We start from the raw sequence: 20925 nt of genomic DNA on the forward strand, positions 1-20925 counted from the left end.
CCAATTTTAACCATTGTAGATCTATTTTTAAAGAACATTGCACCTTAACCCCTTTCTCCATTAAATGAGATAATCTTTCCCTAAAGAGATTGAAATGGGGGAGGCGAGGGTGATGTGGGGTTCAAAGACCTTGTAGGTCACAAGACTTGACATAGGCCAAGACCTATGTCTTAAACTGGTCCAAGGGTAACTGATGCAGGAGCCTCTTCAACATCTGGCTTGGGGGATGAGGGTCAGGATTAGGCCAAACCAGTCCTCCCAAAAGGAAGTAAGCCTTCTCCACTTATGACTCTGGTGCCTACCTCCTGGGTCATGAGGCTTGGCCCTTAGGCCTTTATGCACAGGCTTCCCCCAAGCCATAGCTACAGTGAGTATCCCTGAGTTGAGGTATTTATTTTATCTCCCAAATGAAGGCTTTTTAGAATGAATAGCAGAGCATCAATCTAAGACATCAGTCTTTTCCTAACCATGAAGAAGCAGGGCAGGGTTCTAAATCGTCTTTTAAAAGTTCACTGGCCTCCTGTCTCTTCATTTCAAAAACAAATCCTTTTTTTTTTTTTTTTTTCCATCTCACTACCAACTTCATACTTTCACCATCCTTTTCTCTCCTATTTCTGAAAACTAAATAATAGGTAAGGAGCTGCCGCCATAGCTGGGATAACTCCGGAGCCATTTTGGTTAATTCTCCCACCCCACGTCTAAAAGCAAGGGAGACACTCTGTGAGATTTGCTTTCTGGGTCTGCAATTACAGTCACAGTACCTATAGCTGACATGCTGGCATGGGGAGGACTGGCTAAAGCACAGTGACCAGTTGCCAGGCAGCGCTGGTGCTCCACTTAAAGCCCTTCCCAATCTTCAGTGTAAGAGTCTTCCCTCCTTTTGTTCTTAATTGGTGGCCTCAAGTCAGGATTATTTTGTCTGGCAGGTGATACCCAGAGGAAATTCTGTTCTATGAAAGAAGATTCCCCAGAGGGAACCAGGTAAATGAGGACTGGAACAGAGCTCTCTTGGAAGAGAATTTCAGATGACCTAAAATTCCCTGGCACACAGTGAAAAATAAAGCATTAAAAGTCAGCTATGCTCTCAGTCATGACTGGAGGCATTGCAAATTTGAACAATCCTTTGGGAAAGCATTTTGGCAATATCTATCAAGAAACTTAAAAGCACTCATGTTTTTTACTTAGTAATCTACTTTAGGAAATGATCCTAAATGTAAATATATGTGGATTTCAGTGTAGCATTATCTATAATAGTGAAAAGTTGCAAACAACTTGAATGTCAAAAATAAATGAATGGTTACAAAGTTACTATACATCCTCTCTATGGATATAATGCAGCCATTAAACTCATAGTTACAAAAACTATGGAAGAATATAAAGCTAAGGGCTGGGCACAGTGGCTCACACCTGTAATCCCAGCACTTTGGGAGGCCGAGGCAAGAAGATCACTTGAGGCCAGGAGTTCGAAACCAGCCTGGCCAACATGGCGAAACCCTGTCTACTAAAAATACAAAAATTAACCAGGCATGGGTGGCGCAGTCCTGTAATCCCAGCTACTCGCAAGGCTCAGGCTGTGGGCCTAGATCACACTACTTCACTCCAGCCTGGGCGACAGAGTTGAGACTCTGACTCCAGAAAAAAAAAGAAGAAGAAGAAGAATATAAAGCTAGGTGCAGTGGCATGTACCTGTAATCTCAGATACTCAGGAAGCTGAAGTAGGATCACTTGAGTCTAGGAGTTCAAGGCCATAATGAGCTATGATTGTGCATGTGAATAGCCACTGCACTCCATCCTGAGCAACAAACAAGACCCTGCGTCTATTAAAAATATATATATATGGAGAGCTGATTATGTTCTGATAATAATTTTTTAAAATACAGAATACAAAATATAATACTTTTTTTTTTTTGAGACGGAATCTCACTCTGTTGCTCGGGCTAGAGTGCAGTGATGTGATCTTGGCAGACTGCAACCTCCACCTCCCAGGTTGAAGTGATTCTCATGCCTCAGCGCCCTACCACACCTGGCTAATTTTTATATTTTTTAGTAGAGAAGGAGTTTTGCCATGTTGGCCAGCTGGTCTTGAACTCCTGGCCTCAAGTGATCCTCCTGCTTCACCCTCCCCAAGTGCTGGGATTACAGGCATGAACCACAGTGCCCAGCCACAAAATATAGAATGTTCTTTAAAATGCACATGTATTAGTTGGTACTCTGTGATTATAGTAACAAAATTTAAAAATGCAACTGAAGTTAATTTAAGCTAAGAAAGAGACTAAGGATTCTTTCTTTCTTTCTTTCTTTTTTTTTTTTTTTTGAGACAGGATCTCATTCTGTCACTCAGGCTGGAATGCAGTGGCACAATCATGGCTCACTACAGCCTCGACCTCCTGCTCTCAGGCAATTCTCCCATCTCAGCCTCCCGAATAGCTGGGACTACAGGTGTGCACCACCACACCTGGCTAATTTGTTTGTTTGTTTGTTTTTGTTTTTGGAGAGTCAGCATCTTGCTATGTTGCCTAGGCTGGATTTCTTACAATGCCTAAGCACAGCATTAAGTCAGGTTTTGGATGGGTAAGGCAGACCCTAGAACAAGGGCCTGAAACCTAGGGAGCACTCTCACAATCTCTTGCATTTACTTATTTCTGAACATCAGCTGTATTCTTGTTTCCCTCCCCAGTGGCTCTCTCTGTTACCCAATCCACAGTCTTGAACTTTACATCTCCTTTTAAGCCCCACTTCCTGATTCCAGGGGAGACTAATTCGCTCTGCCTCATCCAAGCATATATCCAAAGGGGTGGAATCACATAGAACCAGCATAGCTCCTGGAGGCTCACCCCTATGACCGTGAAGATGGGAACAGCACCAACTCCCAAAGAAGGAAGGGAAACCCCAGAGTGTTGCTGCTGTAATATATGCAAAAGACTCAGATACAGTAGAACATTAACGAGTTTTTCTCAAGGTGGTAAAACTAAAGGTGATTTTTAAAAATTTTAGCATGTACTACTTTATAGTAGAAAAAAACTATAAAACTTTTCATAGCTACAGTTGTTACTAGGCCTGGGGCTGTAGCACCCTTCTCCATTTTATTTGTCCCAGTAACAGATACCATTAAAGATACTAAGGCTTGGCAGTGCTTAATTTTAGTAATGAATTCTATCCTAGCAGTTGTTTAAGGAGTCAGAAAATCCTCAGCTACTCCAAGACCAGTTGGAGCTCCCAAATTCTAGCCCAAACATGATAATCCTTCACATTTCTTTTTGGTGAACTTGACTTTACCCCAAAATGCAAATGTTCTGCAGAAGTGTGGTATGTATAAAGAAAAGAGGGCTTTCCCAACTTGGGCATCATAGTGAGAACCCCTCTCTAGAAAAAAAAAAAAATTTGCCAGGCATAGTGGTTGTGTGTGCCTATAGTCCTAGTTACTCAACGGGCTGAGGCAGGTGGTCACTTGAGCCCAGGAGGTTACAGTGAGCTATGACAGCACCACTGCACTCCAGCCTGGGTGACAGAGTGAGAACTTGTCTCTAAAAAAGTAAGAGGAATAAAAAAGAAAGAAAAATAAGGAAACAAAAGAAAAAGGAGGGGAAAGGAGAAGAAGGGAGGGGAAAGGAAAGGGAGGGGATAGGAGAGGAGAGGCTTTCCTCCTCTGCATTCTACTTCCAGCTTATAGTCCAGAGCTGGAGAGTGGACACTCAGTGTGTTGACTTTGTTTGAATTGGGTCTTCTATTAAAGAAAACTTAGAAGATTTGGGAGATTTAGACTAGTAAAAGAGGCCTCCCTGAGCCACCCAGGATTCTCTGCCCTCTCTCCCAAATGTAGGCTTCACAAACTTTCTCTCCAGATTTTCTGTTCTGCCCCTATTTTTTGGACCTACTAACACTTGGAGAGATCCTCTCCATTATGTTTCCCTTATTCTCCTCTAGATCTCCCACAAAGACCTAATCCCTATGAGAAGTCTTTGTCCTTTGCTGTAAGTGGGATCCCTAAGGATCTTTTTATTTATTTATTTTATTTTACTCTAAGTTCTGGGACACATGTGCAGAATGTGCAGGTTTGTTACATAGGTATACATGTGCCTTGGTAGTTTGCTGCACCTATCCCCTGAGGATCTTAATATGTCTCAAAAAGATGTAAGTCCTGGGTAATTCCCTGGCTCTGCAGGCAGTGCCTGGAGAAATCTTGGAGAAAAGGAGATAGGGAACAAAAACAGGAGGTGCCCAACAATGGGATTCAGAAATGGCCAATGTGTTGAGGTGTAACTTCAGGTCATACTGCAGAGTAAGAACTGTCATTGGCCAGATGATTCATATGTTGAGGTGTGGAGTCAGAGAAGATGGGAATGCCTTAGGCTGAATGGACAGCCCTCTGCAGGGAAGTAGAGCCATCTAACTAATGCATAGATTGCTACTAAATATTCTTGGACCAGAGGCAAGACTTATACCCAACCATGAGCACTTAGTGAAGTTGAGTTATATTCTGGATCTCCCTATAAAATATGATACCTAAACGTGGTTATTTCTACACACTGCCATGAGATGTTTTGGAATGGCATGGCCCTGAACAGGAAGACCACAGCCCTAAGTAGTTTCTCAGCTGACCATTAGATAAATTTGTGATAAGGAACAGAGCTGGTCTTTGATGCTCTATTTTATTGTGTCCACTTGTCAGAGAGTGGCTTGAGCCACAGACCTTCCCTGACTTCCTGTTTCTTATCAGCACTATCCTTCCTGGCCCTGGTTTCTGCTTTCTGTTTTTCTGTCTGTCTTGCCTCCTGCTATTACCCAGTGTAGGGCTGATGGCCCCATAGGGTCGTATGGTGTGACTTATGCTTGCTGAGGTGCAGGATCCGAGAAATAAAGTAACAGGACACAGAAGTACAAGGAAAATGCAGCTGGGCTCGGGGGGCCATGCCACCTATAAGTAGAGTCAGGCGAGGCCCCAAATGTCCAGAAGCATGAGTATTTATTGTGTATAGGTTAGGGGGCAGGGCAGTGAGTGAAATCATCTTTAAGGATAGTGATAGGGTCGTGAGCAATAAAACATGGGTCCACCCCCATTAGGTCACCTAGGCCAGGAGGTGGACAGTGCGCAGCAAGGGACCCATTCCCATGAAGGCAAGGGCCATGTGCAGTAAGGGGTTCACCCCCATTAGGGCACTGAGGCTTGAAGGTGGGCCGTGTGCAGTGAAGAGGGTGCAGTATGCAATACTTCTATCTATGGGCAAACTACTTCTAAGAAGATTTATAGGAGGATGCTTTAAGTCACATAGCAGTGACAGAGCTGTCAAGGTTACCACCACCTTCTGGCAGCTTCCAATGGGTTCTATGGGAAGATGCTTTTCAAGTAGCACAGTAGCAAGAGCTGATAAAGTTCACAGTCACCAAGGTGGATTGCCGTTCTGAGGGCAGCCTTCCACAAGAACTGGAGCAAGGTCCTACAACTCCTTTATCAGGAGGAGTGGCTCTTGCTCCAAGCCTGCCATGCAGCGGGTATCTTTACGATACTGAACGCTGCCGCCTGGGCCATGGATTCTTGTCCTGGTATAACTGTTTTTTCCTTAAATCATGCTCTGCACTGTGTCTGCTCTAGGCATTCCTCCAATTATAAGCTGCTTATTCCTTAATTCATGGTCTGTACTGTGTCCACTCTAGGCATTCCTCCGATTATGAACTAAGATATAATTATAGGTATATATGTAGGGAAATATTCTTTAGGCACTCATAATATCAACTATTATATGATTATATAGAGAGGATTATATAAAGGGATTCTTTAAGCCCTAATTCTATAAACTAATATATGATTATGTAAAGGATTATATAAAAGGAAATAGCTGAGTAGTAACACCATAAAGTGAGATATTCCTCAAGCCCTAACTGTGCCAGAGTTCTGCTTAGCTCTCATTCCTCAGTGCCTATATGGGGGGTTACCCACAACCCAGGGAAAATAAACAGGTACAGACATGACTTTATTCGAGAGGTAGCCTTTCAGCATTCTCCAACTCAGAACTGCCTCCCCCAATTAGCCTTAAAACTAAAGGAAAATTATTCTGTGTTCTGTGAAGAAAGGTTAAATCGTATTGGTATGAGCGCTTTGCCTCTTCATATCTCACTCTAAATCCATTTCAGTTTTCATCTTCCTGAGAGTTACTACTTGGAGGTGAGAACAGAGGTCACCTTCTCTTCTTGGGAAAGCTGATATTGAATCATGTCTCTACCCTGGATTGTCATGTTCAGTCCACAAGACAACAGCAAGATTGTTCAGCACCACGGAGAGCGCCTTTCATCCTCGAGAATAGATCATGAGTGGGTGAAGGATGAGGATTGTAGCTGAGAGCCCAGCCAGTCTGATCTCCTTCCACTCTGGCCAGCCACCAAATACCCCTCTTTTCCCCAACCCCTTAGTGTCCACCTCCTTCCTTTTGCTAATGAGTTTTTTAGGAAGGAGTTCCCCTAACTTTCCACCCTCTTTCTGCCTCCATGTTATCTGAATCCCCCACCTCCCTTCCTTCTTTCCCCACCTTCCTTACTTCCCTTCTATTTTGGTAAAGAGACTCCTTCCTATGGTCCAAAGTTCTGGCTCCACCTGCTCATGATTCCTCAAAGACCATGCCCCCTCAAACATCTCCTTTTCTACACAGCTTTCTTCCCTTCAGTCTAGGACAGATCTGGTGTTCCCTAGCTCTAAAGAAATTCTACAACTCTAAAGCTCCCTCTGGCTGCCACCCATTCTCATTCCTTCCCTTCTCAGTCTTGCTCCTTTTCCCTTAAATCCCATCATCTGCGCTCTGTTTCTACCAGCTAAAATTGTGTTCACTGAGACTACCTATGACTTCCTTATTTCTAAATTCAGTCTTTTTCTTATGGACCCATCTGCTTATTTGACACTTGATTTATTCCACCTTGAAACTCTACTTGAATGGTTCCTAGTTCTACTCTTATAGTCCTCTCTGCTTCTACCCAGTCTCCTTCTTCCATTCATTACCTACGGTTGGATATATCCCAGAACTTCATCCTTGGTTTTTGTTTTTCACTCTGCTCATTTTGAATGAACTTATTCTTCTCTGTGACTTCCATCATCACCAGCCCACACCTATTTTCTGAGCTCCCATATTTCAAATCCTACCAACTAGTGATATCATCTGAGTATCCAAAAGATACCTCAAAATTCAACATGTTCCCAAATGAACTCATCTGCTTTTCCCTAGCAGTGCAGTTGTGCCTTCTGTGTTTAAAAACTAGTCTTAGTAATTAGAACTCTTCCCAGTTAACTCCAGACAGAAAACTAGGAATGTCCAGACCCTTTGTTTTACATTTCACATCAGAAGCCTGTCAATTCTACTCTTTTTTTGACATCTTCCTTTCTGTCCTTTTATCTTCTGCTGCTGCTTGGTTCAGGCCCCTGTTATCTCTTGCTGGCATTGTTTCAGTAGTTTCCTAATTATCCTTACCTTCAATCTCACTCCCTTCCCACCCATCTTGTACATGGCTATCGGAGGATCCTTTTCCATCTCAAATCTGATCATGTTACTCCTTGCTTAAGGCTTCATTGGCTTCCCATCATCTTCTGAGTAAAGAAAAATATCAAAGCCCACCCTCCAGCATGATCTGAGCCTCCTCCTGACTCCGCCAGCTTGATTTCCTGCAACCTTTCAGCATACCTTCTAAGTTTCAACTATAGCAAAATGCCAACTATTCTTTGAATGTACTGTGCTAGTGTCATGCTTCTGAGACTTTTCACATGTTCCCTGCATGTCCTTACTCCTCGCTCTTAAACTAACTGGTGACCGAATGTTTTGAGATCTTTTCAAGTGTCTCCTTTGACCACCCTCCCTTTGTCCCATTCCTTCTACTTTTATATAGCTCTTAGTTACCTCTATTAATAATTATTGGGAGCTTCTTAAAGATGGGACTGTTTTGTTATCTTTTATTTTTAGAGATAGGGTCTCAATATGTCAATATGTTGTGCAAACTGGACTTGAACTCCTGGGTTTAAGTGATCTTCCTGCCTTAGTATATGGGACTACAGGTACATGCCAGCATGCCCAGCTGGGACTCTTTTCTATTTATATTTGTGAGCCCTAGCATCATTAAATAAATGAAAGAATTGTATCACACTGGAGTGAGGAAAGAGAGGAAACAGTGTGCCCTGTGGTCAGGCCTTTCTTCACAGTAAGGAGGGTGTACCTTTTCCACAGATACCTCCATATATAAGCCAGGCCCCAGCCTATGTGGTGGTATCAGGGCTGCAGCTGCAGGCCAACCATTCCTAATGCACACTGACCATGGTAGTGTAGGCCTCACTGAACCTATACTAATGATATCTTTATAGTTAACATGGATATAGTGCTCAGGATATACTATGCTAAGGACTATTCTGACTGCTTAATACATATTAACTCCTTTTATCCTCACAAGAACCCTTGACCTAGGTATTAGTGTTAGTCCCATTTACAGAAGAGGAAGCTGAAACCCAGATAGTACAGCTAGTAACTGGAGGAGCTGGAATTTGAACCTAGGCACTCTGGCTCCAGAATCTGTGCCTTTAACCATTACAATATTCCTTTCAGTTAGCCAGGTGCAGTGGCACATGCCTGTAATCCCAGCACTTTGGGAGGCCGAGGCAGGTGGATTACTTGAGGTCAGGAGTTCGAAACCAGCCTGACCAATGTGGAAAAACCCGTCTTTACTAAAAATAAAAATAAAAAAATTAGCCGGGCGTGGTGGCATATGCCTGTAATCCCAGCTACTCAGGAGGCTGAGGCAGAAAAATCACTTGAACCCAGGAAGTGGAAGTTGCAGTGAGCCAAGATTGTGCCATTGCACTCCAGACTGGGCAACAAGAGTGAAACTCCATCTCAAAAAAAAAAGAAAAGGAAAAAACGACAACAAAAAAACGCTATTCCTTTCAGTCTGTGTGGCATGGAGGATGGGATTGTATAGACTGTCTTCCTTTATCAGAGCATCCCCTTAGCACTGAGAGTGAGGTCAGCCCATCCAAGCCATATGTCTGTTGCCCAGTGGAGGAGGAGTATAATTTGAATGTTGGGGAGGCAATCACATGTCTACTGGGTACTTATGTGAATCAGATTAGCCCATGAATCTGAAGACATACATTAGGAACTACAAGACCCGCTACCAGTCTTCTTTTTTGCCACCCAGAGTCCTACCAGAGTAGCCTGTAAAGGTCTGCGAGTCATTCAGGAAAGCACACTCTTCCATCTACTTCTCCAGGTCCTCCTTCTTAAGACTCCAGGCATGAGTCTTAAAAGTTCTACACTTGGTTTTTTTCTTTGTTTCCCTTTTTTACCCACCCAATTCTATCCTGCTTTTCTGGGATCTCTTAGGTCCCAGCCTACAATTGTATTGACTGCGCTACCCACAGCTCCAACAAGTAAGGCCAGCCAGCTAAAGATAGTTCATGAGTTGGTACAGCCCTGGGGCAGGGAGACAAGGGAAGAGGTTAATATGCAGACTGATGCTTGGGCCTGCAGGAAAGAATCAGCCTCCCAGAGGGCCTGTCTTTAGCTCCAAGCCCAAGTCATGTTCTCTTCCCTATGTCCCTCACTACATGCTTTGAAAGATTATTGACTCCATCACTGACCTTGGGTAAGACACTTCCCCTCTGGGCCTAATTTTCCTCATTTTTCAAAAGAATGGGTTGATAAGTTGATATTTGTCAAAGCCGGTGATAGGTACCCATGATCTCACTACATTGTTTTCTCTACTTGCTATAATAATTTCCACAATAAAACATTTTTAAAGATTTAAAATCAAAAGATTTTAACCTTAAAAAAAAAAACAACATTTTCTCCAACAAAATGTTGCAACAGGCTGATACATAAATGAAAAAAAGGTGAATCTACCCTTGTTAAAGGGAAGCCAGACCCCCATCCTATTGTTCCCCACTCACAGTCACTCAGGGAACACAGTTTAATGAAAATCAGTGGACCAAACTATTATGATTCTAAGGAGTCTTCTGATGCTTTTGCCTTCCTCTAGCTATATTGGCTTTGCACTGGCCATTAGCCTATATATCCTGTCCCAGAAACAGTGAGGCTGGGCTATTAATCATCTCTGTAGTCTTTGGATAATTTATTTGAAGGGTTGTAGAAACATGGGCTGCTGTTAGAGATGCATTTCAATGTCTGTCTCTGCTGAGTGTTTATTAATAATCTTGTTAATCCCCACTCTAGTTCCCGGATCTAGCTAACGCCTTCAGATGTCCTTGGGGGGCACTTTAAATTCTCCCTGATTTCTTGGAGCCAGGCACTTCCTTCTGCCTGGAGTCTTTTCTGATACTTACATTCATGAATATTTTACATTTAATCTCCCTGATTACATTGCCATGTGATGGTTGTGGTGCATTGGCTGCATTTCTAAGGGAAGACACAGAGGAAGCTCACAGTAAAGGCTTAAGTTTGCAGGCACAGTGCCAGAGATCTTTCTGCTTGCCACTAAGGTGGCCTTCTGTCATGGATAGTGATGGAGGAGATGCTGAATGGTGAGCTTTGCGTGGGGCCTCTCAACCTAGGTTTCTGTCCCCTGGTCAGACCCGCCCTGAGTCATGGCCCAAAGGAGTTGGCAGTTTCATTCAGGATCACATACCACCAGGAACTGCCCAGTAGGCATCAAGGGCCACATGTAGGTCTCTGTGACCAGAGATGCTCAACAGCTTCCCAGGCCCTGTCCTTCCTATGCAGTCTACCTCCCTTGTTACCATTTACACCCAGTACTCCAGACTGAAAGAAGAAACTCTGATGAATTCATCTGCACTGAGGAGTACAAAGTTAGCCCCAAGTGTCTAAGGGCTTGTGTTTTTAAAAATCAGCCCTAGAGAAAGAATGGTGAGGCCTAACACTCTTATATGATAGATGGGGTGGAGGGTTAAGGAGGAGAAGCAGGATTGAAAGGCCAAAGATTTAGAAGTCATCAATATAAAAATGCCAATCCGAACTATAGGAGACATCAGGGCTCCCCAAGGAGAGAGAGGAGGGCCGAGGGCAGCACCCTACAGAGGAGGCAAAGGGTTGTGGGAGGACAGAGAAATGATGGTCAAAGAGGCAAGAGATGAGCCAAGGGAGGAAGCCTTTTCCAAATGCATGTGGTGTATGTGACATGTGACAAATGCTACAAAAAAGGCGAAGGAATGTGACTTGGGACTTGGAAATGTGCCAGTGCCGCCCTGGTAGGGTCCCACCAGCATGTTTATGGGGTTTGTCCTTTAAAAAGCCTTCCCTCTGGCTGCTTTTCAGTGAGCACTTTCTGAGGCCCACAGGAAATCCAGAGCCCAGCTGTCCCATCTCCACCTCCCCTGCAGGTAGCAGCTGAGAGGGTGTTCTGGCTACAGAGAGGCATCTCAGGGCCACTAGAGGTTTGTTCTCCAAGGCTGTGTGTCACAGGTGCTATGAGTCTCTCAAGGAGGTTGCTCAGCCAGGGAGAATGAAGGACTTGCAGCATGGGAAATGGCCCAAGATGCAGAGACTGCAGCACTCAGCCTTTCTTTCTGAGCAAAGCTTCCTGCTCTTCTCCTACTCAGTCAGGGCTAAGGATGTGCTCTGGGTGGCCTGAAGGAACACAGACAAGGCCAAGATTTCCCTCCCAAACATTCTAGACTTTTCCCTTTCCCCTTAGTGACAAGCATGTTTTCAGTCCCACTGCCTCATTTTAAAGGGAACAGAAGCCACCATAATGGTTATATATCCTTCCCTTGCTGGATCACCAGCAGTCACTCAGATCCCTGGGCCTGACACCATGGCAGCATTCTACATGCCCATCTGTCTACTCCCTGCATCCTCAGAGGCAGAACAGGCAGCAGCCTTGCATCCCCTCTGCACTCCTCACACCTTAGGCTTAGCATTCTACAGGCCCTGGTTAAAATGCAAAGACAACTAGGATGTCATCACCCCTATCAATGGTTGGCCATCAGAGTCTCAAGAAGAATGTAGATGACCTCAGCTGCCTCCAGCTGACTGAGGCAGGGTGGGCCAGGGTTCTGGATATTGCAGCAGAGAAGGGTGTTTGTGAGGGGATGGCAAGGCTAGACAAGGACTTTGGGCCAGGTGCGGTGGCTCATGCCTGTAATCCCAGCACTTTAGGAGGCTGAGGTGGGCGGATCACAAGTTCAGGAGTTCAAGACCAGCCTGGCCAATATGATGAATCCCATCTCTACTAAAAATACAAAAATTAGCTGGGCGTGGTGGCGCATGCCTGTAGTCCCAGCTGTTCAGGAGACTGTGGCAGGAGAATCGCTTGAACCTGGGAGGCGGAGGTTGCAGTGAGCTGAGATCTTGCCACTGCACTCCAACCTAGGTGACAGAGTCCTACCAAAAAAAGGACTCGGGACAGCACAAGGCCCAGCTCTGTGAGAGGAAGTTAGCAAAAAGGGCAGTGAGGAGGATGTCAGAGGTTCCAGACTCAGGACAATACACAGAATGTATGCTTTCCTATCTTCCTGGCCATCTGTAGAATCAAGTGTTTTGCACTCTGGGCAGCAAAAGACTAACTAGCCACCTGCTGGTTTGTCATTATTTGTCTTCTCACCTACCATACCTAGCCAACCTTTCAGGTTCTCCCAGGAGACAGTCTTTAGGTATCATTTGTGAACTAGAGAAGTCCTCTCTTTTTGTCCAGTGGCTGTAGCCTTGAAAGCTGGTGTGGCTTGGCCAGTCAGTTCTCTGGATCCTGTGAAGGCATCTGTTCAGCACTGGGAAACAGGGAGAAGACCCATCTCAGAGAACACTACTCTCCCCTTAACCTAGACTTAAACTCACAGGAACCTAGAAAGACCCTGCTAAGCAAGTACACAGAAAAGGCCTGAGGGGAAGGGCTACTAGTATGGGAGTTAGGAGAAGGAAGTTCTGTGAGTTTAAAGAAATCATGGTGGGCTTTCTGAAGGAGGCTGGACCATACAGGACTTTAAGGACAGACACCCAGTTCCTTGGTTCTTCTACCTAGCCCAGTGATTTTGTCCCACAGTAGATGGGTTTACCCTCTCTCCCTGAATGCCCTGTCTTCTGTCAGGGGTGAATGCTCACAGAAGCCTAGGGGGCAGGTGGGAAGGCTAGCTTCAGGGCTGAGAGCAGCCCCCTGTCTTCACTCTCTAACAACTCTCTGTCACTGCTTTCTCCCCACAGGACCCAGCCGCCGCCTCCATCTCAGACGGAGACTGTGACGCCCGGGAGGGTGAGTCAGTAGCCATGAATTACAAACCATCCCCGCTCCAAGTGAAGCTGGGTGAGTGTGTCGGGGGGGTGAGGGAGATGTGGGGAGTAGACAAGGTGCTCTGGGCTGGGTCAACAATGAGGTGCCACAGATAAACCAGCTCAGCCTAGATGATTCCAAGACTCAAACCTCCAAGTCATTGGCACTGCCAGGCACCTTGTCTCCTGCAGGCAAAGAGGGCAGTTACAGTTCTCTGCAGGAGCCTGAAACTCTAGGAGGCATCTCTGAAGCCAAGAACATTCCAGGTATTCTGGGGGATAGCTGCAGGAGGAAAAGCATGGAATCCCAGAGAGAGGACTTGGAAGTCCCATCAAACACTGGATCAGGCTGCCTTAGAGGTAGGGTGTTACTTGCTACGTCTAAGGGATAGAAAGGAATGAGGGTTCCAACCCTAAAAGCCAAGCCCTTCTCCCGATTACAACCTGAGCCCATCTAGAGATCTCAGGGCCTGGTTGGCACTATTTGGGGGAATTTCCCCTTCATTTCTTAGAAAACCCAAATATCTCCCCTTCTTTCCGGGTCATGTTTCCCTTGTGACTTTGTCTCATGTCTACTCCAAAGTCAGTTTACTGTGCAGCCTGATCCTGTGAAGTCCCCTTGCTCCTGGCTACTGTCCATAGTTCCTGTCACTATTGCTCTCCCTTCACCCCACGTGTTGCCCCTCTCTCTTCAGGGACCAAAGTTTCACTGTCTCACAGCTGCTGTAAATAATAAACTTCTATGAAAACTTTGGTTTCTTGAAGAGAAATTACAAAATAGGACATACAGAAAAGAGTTTACAATTAAAATTAGGTCATGACTGTCCTTCCACATTCCTCTGCCATCCGAGGCACCCTTCTGTCCATCCTCCTCCTCAGCCTCCTGCTGCCCAACAATGACTGCTGCCTCCTCAGTCTGAAAGGCCCTTTCCCTACAACTTCCTCCCTCCTTTCCACAGAACCCTATGCTTTTATTATTCAACTACTATTTTTTTTTTCTTACCTTGCTTGCTTCTCTCCTTCCAGACCACACCCAGGGAGCCTCTTGAGCTGTTTTTCTAAACAAGAACAGTTCTCTCAGTGGAATATGTTCATATTCCTAGGACATCAGATTAAAACTTCAGCCAATTTTATTTATTATTGGGGTTTTTTAGACGGAGTCTTGCTCTGTTGCCCAGGCTGGAGTGCAGTGGCCCAATCTTGTCTCACTGCAACATCTACCTCCCAGGTTCAAATGATTCTCCTACCTCAGCCTCTCAAGTAGCTGGAATTACAAGCATGCACCACCATACCCGGCTAATTTTTGTATTTTTAGTAAAGATGGGGTTTTGCCACGTTGGCCAGGCTGGTCTTGAATTCCTCATTTCAAGTGATCTGCCCACCTTGGCCTCCCAGAGTGCTGGGATTACAGGTGTGAGCCACCATGCCCAGCCTATTATTGTTTAATGTAACAATACAAGTATTTTAACAAACATAACTTCTTTACTCTCCCCCATTACACTCTTCTCCTAAGAGCTAACTATTCCAAGCCTTTTTAGTTTTCGTATTTTTACTTTGTATTTTAACATAAGTGGTATCATATCGTGCACATTTTCTGAAACTTGGCCTTCGCTCTCCCACCACTTAACTCTTAGAGCTCTTTCCAATGTCAGCATATAGAAAGTGACTTCATTCTTTTAAATGGTTGTATAGTAGTCTGTAGTTTGCTTTTGCCAGTTTATTGTTTGCTTTTTCCCACTATTTCAAACAATTTTAGCATGCTTTTAAAATAACATCTTTTTTTTCCTCTCCATTACATTACCATCAAAGCTCCTCCTGAAAATTCACAGCATTGCTCCTGTTGCACCAAGTACCACCAGAAACTTTAAGGCAAATTGCACCCCCTAGAGGCCTAGAGTGGTAATGGCATCTGCCGTCTGCTGGAAAGAAGCTGGGAAAAAGCTGGAATCAGATGAGCAGTGGCAAAGAAAGAGGGTCAAAGCATAGGAGACAGAGATTCAGAGACATGAGGTCAGGGGAAATTTCAAAGTGAGTCACAGTAGCTGTAAAGGTCATTCTCATCCTTACCCTCTGGAGCATTTGGTTATTTTATGAGACATTTTCCCTAGCGTCCCTCTCCACCTAACAGTTCCTTTTCCTATATCTGGGCTTTACTTGAGTAGAGTAGGGAAGGGTAGATGGGGCTCCTCCAGGGCCCAGACAGCTACTTATTGTAACAGTTGTCACACACCAAGCAGTGGAGTGGGTCACCTGATGGCCAATCCCATGAACCTAGTAGGCTCTGGAGCCTTGGAGAACTCAGACCTTGGCAAAGGAATCAGGAACACCACTCAGGCAGTGTAGCTAAATGGGCTCCCCCAACCTCCTGCCCGCTACCTTGCAGCCCAATTCTGCCTCTCCCACATCACAACCTTCAGTGGCTCCTTTTTCCTTCTGCATTAATCCCATACTCCTCTGTCTGGCATTCAAGTCCTTCATGTTCTGAGTTTGTAACCAGAGAGAGTCTTCAGCCTCTAAGCACAGAACCTGACATATGATTAGTGACATGGATATTTGCTGAATGAATAAGTGACTGAATAAATGGATTTTACTTCGCTAACCTGACCTCTCTCTTCACCCCTGTATCCAAAGCCACATTTGTGCTCACTTATCAATGCATTTTTGCACATATTATCCCTCCTTCCTAGAATGCCCACCTCTCTCCAGGTCATGGTGTCACCTAAAGGAAGCCCTCTCTGACTGTCCCATCCTTCTGTGGTTGTCTCTCCCTCTCCAGCCTTTCCCTGGCATCAAGTACCCACTAACTACTAGACATGGGAGTTGTGGTTCCTAGAAAACAGGGGGCAGCCTCCTCTTTTCCCCCCCACTGTCTGCCTCAGGTTGTGCAGAGCCAGGTACTATATCCACCAAGCAGCAGGGGCCTAGAGTTGGGGTCCCTGCCTCAGTCCTTCTAGGAGCAGTTGGTTTCACAGTGGAGGCCCAGCCCAGGCTGCCCTGAGTGGTAAGGCAGGTGGCCTCAGGGGCAGGACACAGCTTCCTTCCCATGTTTTCCTGCAGAGAAGCAGCGGGAGCTGGCCCAGAAGGGCTCCCTGAAGAACGGCAGCATGGGTAGCCCTGTCATCCAGCAACCCAAGAAGAACAATGTCATGGCCCGAACGAGGTAAAGGCCCTCCCTACCCCACCTGGACCCTGCCAGCCAGTAACATCTTTGCTGGTCTTGAGCCTCCCCCTCTTTCCTCCCTCCTCAGGCCCAGCTCCTCTCTGAGAGGAGACAGCCTCAACAGGATCCAAGGTGGGGAGGGAGGAAAGGAAGGAAGTGGTAGGACGGGGCCCAACCTAGTCCCTTGCCAGGTTTGTATGCTCCACTTGCCACTCCAACTCCCAAAATTCTTCACCCAGGCTGGTCGTCCCCAATAAAGGCTACTCCTCGCTTGACCAGAGCCCAGATGAGAAGCCACTGGTAGCCCTTGACACAGACAGGTGTGTATGGGGGCCTGGGGGTAGCTGGGCAGACCAAAGGAACCTGTGTTGCACAAGTGGGCCATACAGGCCATACCTGCTATAATGTCAGAATTACAGTATTCTTCAGCCAGAATCTCTCCAAGGGTGAATTCTCCAGGGACTGGAATTTTTTTTATAGTGGCAGGGACCAGAGGCTTAAGGGAGGTGGCAGAGAGAGGAAAGGGGGGCCTGTGCTGTCTGCTGTCAGCCTGGGACAACTGATCCAATGGTTTTTCCTAACTGGCCTGTGATGTGGTCCCTGGCTAGCAAAATGTGATGCTTAATGCCCCACCGTCTCAGGGAGGAGCCCTAGTCCTTGGAAAACACCTGGCTAGACTTGGACTTTGAGAAAACTCCACAAGTCAGGGTGATTTGAGTCTAGAAAAAAAAAAAAAGATGAGAAGGAAGGGGGCAAAAGGAGTACCTGCTATATTTCAAAGGAGGTTAAGGATAGCAATTTATTTTCAAAGGTGGGGCTAGGGAACTTGTCTTTAAAAATTCTGCATTTGCATAGCAGGCATGGCTTTTATTGAGATTTTGCTGTTTATTTGGAACTATGAAGGAGGTGTGGGATGCTGACTAATGGGGAGATGGGATTGCAGAGAGTTTTCTACTTAATTTCTTAGAATCACTTTCCCTCTCTTTCCTCCATGGCCAGCGATGATGACTTTGACATGTCCAGATACTCCTCCTCCGGCTACTCCTCTGCCGAAGTGAGCCCCTACCCCTTTCCGCCCTAGACATCACCAGACAGGATCACCGCTATCCAGTGGGAGGGCTGGGGTCAACACCCAAGTACATGGGAAAAGAGGGCTGGGCAGGGCTGGGTGGTACCCTGCACAGGGTAGGCCTAGGATAGGATGGAAAAGAAGCTGTCACTGGCCTCAAGTGCAGGGAGCCCAGGGTTAGGAGCGGGGTTTAGATTGGAGCAGGCTACTTAAATAGAACGATGTGAAACGCTGTGAAATACAGGTGATAGCCAGCCTGATAGGGGCAAAACCCAAATAGAAGCAGGACTAGAGGTATGAAGTTGACCTTAGAATGGGGAGGGGTGACTAGAAAGAGAGTGAGTCCAGAGGCGGAGGGAGGCGCCTGGGCAGGACAGGGCCTAGGGGTATGGACAGACCGGGGACAGGGCAGTGCTCGCCGTCTGGATTGGGGCACAGACCACCTGGAGTGGCTGCAGAGCCATGGGTGGTGCCTCCCTGCCGCTCGGGCCTGACCTCCCTCCCCTTTGCCTACAGCAGATCAACCAAGATTTGAACATCCAGCTGCTGAAGGACGGCTACCGGTTAGATGAGATCCCCGACGATGAGGACCTAGACCTCATTCCCCCCAAGTCCGTGAACCCCACCTGCATGTGCTGCCAGGCCATGTCCTCCACCGCCTGCCACATTCAGTAGCAGGCGGGGCCACTGCGGCCGCTGGGGCAGAGCCGCCAAGGGCCGGGTAGGACGGGCAGAGGCCAACCCCTCCCCAGCTCGTCTGCCTGTCCCCGGCCCCATGCCCCTGCAGCCGCCAACCTCATAAAAATCATTGCTTCCTCCTATGGTAGGACGTGTACCTCTGTGTGTTCATGGAGCCGGAGAAACCAAAATCGGGTCTCTCTCCACCCGGGGGCTGAGGAGGGGTGGGGCCGTTTGTTCACTTACCTGGGGGAACCTCACCCAGACCCTACCCCACTTCCCAGGGCTGAGTCCGGTGGCGGAGAGAGAAGACTGGACGTCAGGGAGGTCAACATTAACGAGTAGGGGGATCACAAAACCAGGGACTTGGCCCCACCCCAGCGAAGCCATGAACCCCCCAGCCCCGGCCTCAGCCTAACCAGGAAAGGGGCTCAGAGGGAGAAAGGCCCAGGGCAGTGGGAACGGATCCCAGCACCTCAGAGCCCCCTTCACACGCCCCCTGAGGGCCCATGTTTCTATTTGCATTTCCCCCTCCTCAGATGGGAAGCCTGGCAAAGCTGCCCTTCAGGGTAGTGCCCCTCACTCATTGGATCACTGCTTTCTTCCTCCTCTTGCCCCATTCACCCACTTCCTTGCTCCCTGGGAGTAGGGCAGGGTAAGGTGGGCCTAGAGACAGGCTGAAGTTTGGATGGTGTGATCTGTCCTCATTGGCCCCTCACCAATGCATCTATCTCTCTGCCACCACCCTATCCCACCCCCACCCTCACCCACCCGTCTCCTCATTAGTCTCAATGCCACCCTGGAAGCAGGGAGTAAGGCTGGCCTCCAATGGCCCATTCCCCTCACCAAGATCTGGGAGGCTGCTTCCCAGTAAGAATCCAGGAGCAAGCTTTGGAGAATCCAGTGGGCTGAGTGGCTGTATGGATGTGGTTATTTGGATGTGGTAGGGAGTGCTTAGCAGAATGTGTGTGTATCTCTGAGGCTGTCAGGGGGTGGGTGTGTGTGTCTCTGTTGGACCTGCCTCTCCTCAGTCTATTCCCGTCATAGATGTGGGTGTCGCTGGTGGGGAAGTGCCTGTGTGGTCTGTTTACAGTGCAGAAGGCAGCTCAGCAGTGCAATGGGCTGAGAGCCCTGGGTTGGGAGTCAGAGCCTGGGTTCTCTGTGGTGGCTCTGACCCCTCCCTGTGATCTTCAGCAAGCCACTTGCTTTCTCTGGGCTTCAATTTCCTCAGCTAGAAAATGAACAGCAGCTGAAATTATTTTTAAGATCCTTTTATACCTGAAAGTGTTTCTTCACAGGAATTTCTGTGGTGGGGAGGGGGTAATCTCTGTGTGTCTCAGTACACCGAGAGGTTGGGGTGGGATGAGTTGTGTGTGTCTGTAGAAAGGGGAAGGGGCAGTTCCTATCAGGACTGTGTATGTCTGAGCACATGTGGCTCTGTTTGGGATTACATGTTTGTCTGTGAATGTGTATGTGTGTTGGGGGATGTCTACTGTGTGTGACTGCATAGGGTATCTGTAGGTCAAGATGTGTATACAGCTGCTTCTGCTATTGCTGGTTTGGGGGAGGGTGAAAAGAAAGCTGAGGTTGAAAATCAAGAAGAAAGAGGTGAGGAAGGCCCTCCTCTGGGGCTGGGCAGTGTAGACCTGCCACCGTGTGAAGAAAAATGAAAGTGCAGCTAGCCTAAGACTGCACAGGCCTGTGCCCTACATACCTTATAGCACAGGCTCAGGTGGATCAGCTCATGCTAACACCCCACACATGTTGGTGAATCCACTCCCATGGATCCACTCACATGCTGCAGGCATGTAGTGGACTCACCCACAACCCACTCTCTGGACACCAATCCTGGGAGGTAGGAGCTGGAATGAGGAGCAATGAGAGGAGGGAGTGAGGCTGTTGGCTTAGGAAGGGTGGCACCTCTCCCTGCATCATACCCAGGAACTGCCAACTCGAAACTATTGGGGTACAGCTCACCACTCCCCAATCCACCAACCCATCCCTACCTCCTCTAATGCAGGGGCCCAAGTTAGATAATGAGAAAATGCCAAAGGGAGGCAAGGACAGAGAAGGTACCCGCAGAACCCAAAAGGCCCATATTAGCCCCCATCTGAGCCCATCTCTACCCCCCAGATCAACATCCCCCCAACCCCTGTGCCCCTATCATCTAGACCTCAGAACCAGGCCTCCCACTACCACCTCCACCAACCCAGGGCTCCTGACTCACCTTTCTAGAACATGGGTACCTCCTCTTTTTGGGGGCTCATTTAGACTTTGCTGCTGACTTGCTGTGTGACTCGGGCCCATTGTTCAATCACTGTGGCCCTGAGACACCAGGGAAAATCTCCCTTCCACAGGACATACTAGTTCTCTGTCAGGCAAGGGCTTCCAGCTGAGGCAGTGTATGTGTGGCAGAGAGAGACAGGAAGCTGGTAGTGGCAGCTTCTGTGTCTAGGGAGGGGCATGGCTCCCCGCTTCCCTGTCTGGGAGGTTAGAGTGAAGAATCTAGGCCTTAGCTTGCCCTCCTGCCGCCCTTCCCCTTGTAGATACTGCCTTAACACTCCCTCTACTCTCAGCTGTGGCTGCCACCCAGCCAGGTTTCTCCGTGCTCACTAATTTATTTCCAGGAAGGTGTGTGGAAGACATGAGCCGTGTATAATATTTTTTTTAACATTTTCATTGCAGTATTGACCATCATCCTTGGTTGTGTATCGTGTAACACAAATAATGATATTAAAAGCATCAAACAAGCCAGCCTCAGCTCCCTCCCTGGGGTATGGGCAAGGGGCAGGTGGGCTGGGAAGCAGAGAGAACCA

The 20925-nt window shown here is 47.2% G+C and overlaps 1 protein-coding gene across 4 annotated transcripts in view; it reads left to right on the forward strand.

Annotated features, from left to right (window-relative positions):
• The window catches only part of FAM219A (family with sequence similarity 219 member A), a 59326-nt gene extending 38463 nt beyond the window's left edge, over positions 1 to 20863 (forward strand). The window contains exons 2-6 of one of the 4 annotated variants that reach the window (XM_012463227.2): positions 13137 to 13236; positions 16260 to 16362; positions 16602 to 16682; positions 17362 to 17416; positions 17948 to 20863. In XM_012463227.2, the coding sequence (XP_012318650.1) occupies positions 13137 to 13236; positions 16260 to 16362; positions 16602 to 16682; positions 17362 to 17416; positions 17948 to 18106 (498 nt within the window). In that variant the 3' untranslated portion in view covers positions 18107 to 20863. The remainder of the gene's footprint in view (positions 1 to 13136; positions 13237 to 16259; positions 16363 to 16601; positions 16683 to 17361; positions 17417 to 17947) is intronic. The other 3 variants (XM_012463228.2, XM_012463230.2, XM_012463231.2) reach the window with 3 other exon arrangements.
• The last annotated feature ends 62 nt before the right edge of the window (positions 20864 to 20925 follow it).

The sequence above is a fragment of the Aotus nancymaae genome, unplaced genomic scaffold (assembly GCF_030222135.1).
Source record: "Aotus nancymaae isolate 86718 unplaced genomic scaffold, 86718_ANA_hifiasm-v0.15.2.pri h1tg000003l, whole genome shotgun sequence".
Lineage (NCBI taxonomy): Eukaryota > Metazoa > Chordata > Mammalia > Primates > Aotidae > Aotus > Aotus nancymaae.